At 44.5% G+C, this 7500-nt stretch overlaps 2 protein-coding genes and 1 pseudogene across 2 annotated transcripts in view; 2 read left to right on the top strand and 1 right to left on the bottom strand.

Moving 5' to 3' along the window:
* Window positions 1-2582, bottom strand: part of LOC143030256 (uncharacterized) — a 25484-nt pseudogene extending 22902 nt beyond the window's left edge.
* LOC143031050 (BTB/POZ domain-containing protein 6-B-like) overlaps window positions 1-7500 on the top strand; it is a 554488-nt gene that overhangs the window by 154766 nt on the left and 392222 nt on the right. The window lies entirely within an intron of this gene.
* The window catches only part of LOC143030255 (uncharacterized), a 27304-nt gene continuing 22912 nt past the window's right edge, over window positions 3109-7500 (top strand). Inside the window, exon 1 of the mRNA XM_076193414.1 lies at window positions 3109-3127. Within this exon, the coding sequence (XP_076049529.1) occupies window positions 3109-3127 (19 nt within the window). The remainder of the gene's footprint in view (window positions 3128-7500) is intronic.

Genomic DNA, 7500 nt, shown 5'->3' with positions numbered 1-7500 from the left:
CAGTGGGTAACTCGTGGTCGATCAACTATCTTTTTTTTCGGGAGAAGAAGAGGACTTCTTTTAAGACCTTACCTCCGGGTTTCTTCCCGACGTTGTTCTACTTTGACGTAACATCCTTTGATATTGCCTCCTGATTAAAAAGAAGCATAAAGAAGTCGGAATTTAGCTTGAGATTGTTGGGAATCTTGCGTAGACTTTCTCCTGAATGGGAAAGTCTACATAAGACTCCCAACATTTAGTCGGCCAGCCAGGTACTCACTCCGCCACCGCAGCCTCTCCTTCTTCGAGAGCGCTTCCAGTAAGTAAACACAGTCCGGATTTTTTGGATAGTTCAGACCTTCCTTCTTTTGTGAGGGAAGTACCAATTAAACTGAACGAACTTGCCGACTCTGTCGCCGGTTCATCCTCTATAGAACACACCTTGTGTTATTGGTAAACTCTCCTCCCTCCTTCCTTCCTTCCCCTCATATGAACCTACTACACTTTCCTTCTAATGTTTCATCTCTCCCCCTGCCTTCTTTCACGTACTTCCCTTTCTCTTCTCTCTATTCTTCCCTTTCTCCTTATTACTGGAACAATGCAGACGACGACGACAGGTCCGCCCCCCGTGAAAGAAATGGCTTTCACAACTGCTCTCGAATTATATACAGGAGCAGCCTCCTCCTCCTCCTCCTCGCTCGATGATCCAACCTAACGAACCAACAAACGCCTTCATTCCTCCTTTCCTTCCTTTCTTCCTTCCCGCAGGAACAACCTTCCACAGAGGTGCGTCCACCTTTCTTCCCAAAATCCCTGCGCCCTCCCTCGCTCCCTCCCTCCCTCCTTCCATCCTTTGCTGGGTCGGTCCGGAAGCTGTAACGAGTTAACTTGGCGAGTCGCCTCCTGCGTCCTTAATTAAAGATATTGAGGAGTTGAAGGGGAGGAGGGGAGGCGTTAGAAGGTCGGTCCTGCGTTGGCGAACATTGTGTGTGTGTGTGTGTTTCTTTTTTAACAAAATAAAACTTTTCAATAAATTTTCTTTATCTGCAAAAAGAAAAAATAATGTACTTTGCAACTAAATTATCCCAGTTTTAAACACATTCTTTGCAAAAACTTCTTCATATCACGTATAAATTGGAATAAAATCATACTCCTGCTATTTCTAGTGAGTCTTGGTCCAAAATCTTAGTCTTCGTTCACTTCCTTTTGGATTTGATTTTTTTTCAAGTCCATTCAGATCGGACGTTTGAATTTGGATTCAATAACAATTAAGGCAGTGTTTTTTCAGATAGATAGATAGATGAGAAGAAACACCTTGTGAGATCGAAACCTTTATTAGTACTACGTTTCGCTTGTTACAGCTTTTTCAAGTACAGACATGACACACACTCTGAGCACATATAAGCCAACAGGGAAGGAACTGGGAGAGGTTGTCAGGGAGGGGTGGGTGGTAGGTGGAGGGGGAGGAGGGGGACGGGTGGGACTTGGTGGAGACAAAGGAGGACATTTCGGACAGTTTGTTGAAGTGGACTAAGGGGGACATTTCATACATTTATTTAATGCGGGTAACAGATGGATTATAGGAGGGGCGATGTTAAACATGCCTCTGTTCTGCTCAATGGTTTTGAAGCTTTGAATGGCGGCCGCTTCGAGGCATTTTCTCCTCATCCTGTCTGGTTCACTAAACAGAAGTTCTGCGTTATCCCAATCCATCAGGTGGTCGTTGGTGTTCCGGTGGATAACACAGGCGTTGGTGGTGATGTTGTTCCGGGAATCGTAGCGATGCTCCCGGATCCGGGTCTTCAGGTCACGGGAAGTCTCGCCGATGTATACTTTATCACATCCAGCACAGGGTATGCGGTAGACACCAGCGTTTTTTCCCCACATCTCGTCCTGGCTGTCACTCCTTCTTGAAAGCTCTTTGATGGTTCTGCTGGACTGGCCCACTACCTGAATGTTGCAACGCCCAAGTGTCCGGGTGAGGGTGGCGGTGACGCTGCTGGCTGGAAGGATAAGCCTCCTAGCTGGATCTTTTGTTGGTTCCCGCCCTTCCATTATTTTGAGTGCCTTTTTCTTACACTGGTGGATGATGCACTCTGGATATTTTAATTTATGAAAAACCTCCTTTATGTGCCTAAACTCGTCCTCTAAGAATTCAGGGCTACATATTCTGAGAGCTCTGAGGTAGAAACCTATGACTACACCTTTTTTAATACTGAGGTCATGGTGGGATAGTATTAAAAAAGGTGTAGTCATAGGTATATGTGCTCAGAGTGTGTGTCATGTCTGTACTTGAAAAAGCTGTAACAAGCGAAACGTAGTACTAATAAAGGTTTCGATCTCACAAGGTGTTTATTCTCACAGTCTTGTCGGCTTTTGCCATTGTGATTCATTCAGATAGATAGATAGAATGATGGATAGACTTGAAACTAATAATCTGATTGGTGAAAGGGTGGAAGAAGAGAAATCCTACCTTGGTTTTTGTAGTATCCTAAATAAAGGCTATGACAGTAACTATTTCATTATCAAAGGTAAAGTGTGCTAAATCAAGGAACAAAACTATAATGAAGTGAAAATCGATCAATACTTGGCAGGTACTTCATCGTGACTCCTCTGAACGGATGAAAAAAAAACCATTGTAGAAAGATATCCTTCATACAGCAACGTCGTTGATTAATTATTTGCGGGCAATAGCCCATGACCTAGCTTTATAGTTTTAAGTAAACCAATTTATAGTTCTAAGTTTAGCTGAAACTGATTTGTCATTTTCAATAGTTCTGTCAGTAAAGAATTTTAACTATTCTTGATAAATACTGCGAAAAGAAATTCTTCATCCTAAATAAAGGGTATGAAAGTAATTATTTCATTATCAGAGGTAAAAGTATGCTAAATCAAGGATGAAAACACAACCTAGTTATATATTTCAGACTAGAATATTTTTGTCTTTCGATGAATTGTGTGTATCGATGAATTGTTGTCGGTGAATTCGCCGGATCCCGAAATATATATAATTATTTTCATTATTTTATATTTCTTATCGTTAAGGGAATTTTCGTTACAAATAGTCTGATCTTTTAATAATTGTCGTCAAACTTGCGTAGCATCTAGGTGCAGGCTTGCAAATCCAGTATGGCTGACCTCCATGAGGGTAATCAATCACACTGGGCTATTATTCCTCCGACATCCTCCTACCTCCAACCTCCAACCTCCATTAGAATGTAACTAGAATATGACTTCGCTTATTACAGAAACCTAGACATCCCAAGCACAATTCAACATTATGTCTAACATCCGTATCTAGATTTACACAATCTCTTAGTTCATCCTTCATCTTTGCTAGATGTAACGGAATATTTGAATATTTGAATTTTGTAACCAACGTCGTTTTTGACTCGAACGAACTCTCAACGGTCGTCGGCACCCAGTGGGATAAGAATATAAGAACGAAGGAGATTGCAAGAGACCATGTGGCCTACACTAGGCAGTTCCATGCCCATTAAAACCTGTCATCCCCATGCATAAAGTTGTCTAACCGTTTCTTAAAACAGTTTAATCTAAATTTGTCCAGTTTAAATCCATTACTGCGAGTCCTGACCTGTTGTCTTGATATGATGACCTTGCCTGTGTCGAATCCATGACAGAGTCCAATAAGGTCATAATCCCATTGGTAAAAATCCCACACCAATTAACCTAGGCCTATATCCATTGATAAATTTATTAAATGTAATCATACTTTAATATACAGTGTTTATTAATACTATCAACATTATGTGTGGGATTATGAACAATGGGATAATATTGACAATGGCATTTTGATTCGTGGGCTTTTGATATATGGTTACAAATTTTAAATTTTCAAATCTCCAAACAACAAATGATCTTTCCGTCATATGCTGTTGAATAAGTCCTTAGAGACGTCTAGATGTCTGCAACGGAAGTCATATTGTCGTTATTCAAATGGAGGTTGGAGGTACGAGTACATTTGCTATTGTGTTTGCGAATTTTGATGATTAACATTACATCATCTTGATACTTGGTATCTTTATAATTACTTTTGTCGATTAATTTGCAAAATTAGGTTCTTTAAGGAAGAAGGAATAAAATGAAGACATTGTATTTGATGTAGATACTTTGCAGTAAATGAAATGCGCCAAAAAGGGTGAGTTTGGACAAGAAATATTTACATTTTGGTGGAAATATGTTGTTGTCAGAAATATAATCTATGTGTAACAACTGCTTAATCATACAACTGTGCTCATGCATGGATGACAAAAACACTAATTTCTAGATTCTCACATTAGGAAAGACGTCATTAATCCCACAATGCACCGCGCTCCATTGCCGTCATTATTTTCATGACGTCGATAGAAAACGCTATTTTTGTATATATACATTTTAAGTTTCCTGATTATCTCCATCGAGATTTTGGTCCTCAAAATACAGAAATATGTTTTCATCGCCAAAAGTCAAGGAAAAAGTTGCCTACGCGCGATGACCATACACAAGTACCGAAAAATCTTCCCGCGCTCTGATGCCGACGTTATGACGTCACGTCGCATCAAAATCCATCATATTTTCTATAGTATTTTTAAAACATCTTTCTCTCCACGTGTTTAAAAAAATTCTCAGAATGTTTCGTTCAACACAATTGTCAAAATTCATCGTCTTTTAACGTTTCTCTCTACATGTATTTAAGGATTTTCTCAGAATGTTTCGCTCAGTTTTAATAAGAACACAATTGTCAAAATTGATCGTCTTTTCTATATTCTTAAAACATTTTTCTCTGCACGGCTTTCTCAGAATGTTTCGTTCAGTGTTACGTAAGGCCACGTGCTGACCTGAAAATTTCGCCCATTGATACCATGACATCTGGATTTCCCTTTCACGTCGTCTTAAACTAGGCAAAAACACCGTCGATTTCCATCTTCACATTTGGCCAAAATACCGTCGATTTCCATCTTCACACAAGGCACAAATGCCGTCGATTTCCTCCTTCACACAGGGCAAAAAATACCGTCGATTGCCATCTACACAACTAGCCAAAAATACCGTCAATTTTCATCTTTACACAAGGCAAAACTGTCGTCGATTCATTCTTCACACCAAGCAAAAATGCCGTCGATTTTCTCCTTCACAGGGCAAAAAGGCCGTCGATTTTCATCTTCACACTAGGCAAAAATACCGTCGATTTCCTCCTTCACGCTAGGCAAAAATACCGTCGATTTTCTCCTTCAAACAGGGCAAAACTGCCGTCGATTTTCATTTCCACGCTAAATAAAAATACCGTCTATTTTCTCCTTCACACAGGACAAAAAATGCAGTCGATTTTCATCTTCACTCTAGGCAAAAATAACGTCGATTTCCTCTTTCACACTAGGCAAAACTGCCATCGATTTCCATCTTCACACTAGGCAAAATTGCCGTCGATTTTCATCTTAACACTAAGCGAAAATACCGTCGATTTTCTTTCATACCGTACAAAAATGCCGTCGATTCTCATCTTCACACTAGGCAAAAATGCCGTCGATTTCCTCCTTCATACTTGGCAGAACTGCCATCGATTTCCATCTTCACACTAGGCAAAACTGCCGTCGATTTCCATCTTCATACTAAGCAAAAATACCGTCGATTTTCTCCTTCACACAGGACAAAAATACCGTCGGTTTTCATCTTCACACTAGGCAAAAATACCGTCGATTTCCTCCTTCACACTAGGCAAAACTGCCGTTGATTTCCATCTTCACACTAAGCAAAAATGCCGTCGATGTTCTCCTTCAAATAGGGCAAAAATGCCGTCGATTTTCATCCGTGTGAATGTGTTTTCAAACACGTTTGACAAACCGTTTTTCAAACCTGGTTTGACCGTGTGAATGCATTTTCAAACACGTTTGACAAACCACTTGCCAAACCTGGTTTACCCGTGTGAATGTGTTTTCAAACACGTTTGACAAACCATTTGTCAAACCTGGTTTGATCTTGTGAACGGTCTTGCAAACACGTTTGACAAACCTTTTTGCTCATGTGAATGTATTTTCAAAAACGTTTGACAAGCCGTTTGTCAAACCTGGTTTGACTGTGAGATCGGTTTTTCATACACGTTTGACAAACCGTTTTTCAAACCTGGTTTGCCCGTGTGAATGTGTTTTCAAACACGTTTGACAAACCGTTTTTCAAACCTGGTTTGACCGTGTGAATGCATTTTCAAACACGTTTGACAAGCCGCTTGCCAAACCTAGTTTGCCCGTGTGAATGAATTTTCAAACCCGTTTGACAAACTATCTGTCAGACCTGGTTTGACCGTGTGAACGTTTTTTAAACATGTTTGACAAACCGTTTTTCAAACCTGGTTTGCCCGTGTGAAAAAGAGGGCGGCGACCCGTCTTCGGCAGCCAGACATAGGGGGCGGCGACCCGTCTTCGGCAGCCACACAGAGGGGGCGGCGACCCGTCTTCGGCAGCCAGACAGAGGGGGCGACGACCCGTCTTCGGCAGCCAGAAGAAGGGGGCGGCGACCCGTCTTCGGCAGCCAGAAGGAGGAGCGGCAACCCGTCTTCGGCAGCCAGACAGATAGGGCGGCGACCCGTCTTCGGCAGCCAGACGGAGGGGGCGGTAAACCGTTTTCGGCAGCCAGAAGGAGGGGGCGGCGACCCATCTTCGGCAGCAAGACAGATGGGGCGGTGACCCGATATCGGCAGCTAGACATAGGGGGCGGAGACCCGTCTTCGGCGACTAGAAAGCGGGGGCATCGACCCGTCTTCGGCAACCAGACAGAGAGGGCGGCGACCCGTGTTCGGCAGCCAGAAAGAGGAGGCGGCGACCCGTCTTCAGTAGCCAGAAGGAGGGATCGGTGGGGGTGAATACCTGTCTTCGGCAGCCAGACAGAGGGGGTGACAACCCGTCTTCGGCAGCCAGAAGGAGGGATCGGTGACCCGTATTCGGCAGCCAGAGAAAGGGGGCGACGACCCGTCTTCGGCAGCCAGACAGAGGGGGCGGCGACCCGTCATTGGCAGCCAGAGAGAGTGGGCGGCGACCCGTCTTCGGCAGCCAGACTTAGGGGGCGGTGACCCGTCTTCGGCAGCCAGACAGAGGGGGCGGCGACCCGTCATTGGCAGCCAGAAAGAGTGGGCGGCGACCCGTCTTCGGCAGCCAGACTTAGGGGGCGGTGACCCGTCTTCGGCAGCCAGACAGAGGGGGCGGCGACCCGTCTTCGGCAGCCAGAAAGAGGGGGCGTCGACATATCATCGGCAGCCAGACAGAGGGGGCGGCGACCCGTCTTCGGCAACCAGAAGGAGGCGGCGGCGACCCGTCTTTGGCAACCAGACTTAGGGGGCGGTGACCCGTCTTCGGCAGCCAGACAGAGGGGGCGGCGACCCGTCTTCGGCAGCCAGAAAGAGGGGGCGTCGACATATCATCGGCAGCCAGACAGAGGGGGCGGCGACCCGTCTTCGGCAGCCAGAAGGAGGCGGCGGCGACCCGTCTTTGGCAGCCAGACAGCCGGGGCGGCGACCCGTCTTCGGCAGCC

Source organism: Oratosquilla oratoria, chromosome 12 (assembly GCF_046742065.1).
Source record: "Oratosquilla oratoria isolate Oo_2021 chromosome 12, ASM4674206v1, whole genome shotgun sequence".
Lineage (NCBI taxonomy): Eukaryota > Metazoa > Arthropoda > Malacostraca > Stomatopoda > Squillidae > Oratosquilla > Oratosquilla oratoria.
Note: the sequence above shows the minus strand (reverse complement) of the source record. Positions and strands in the feature narration are given on the sequence as shown.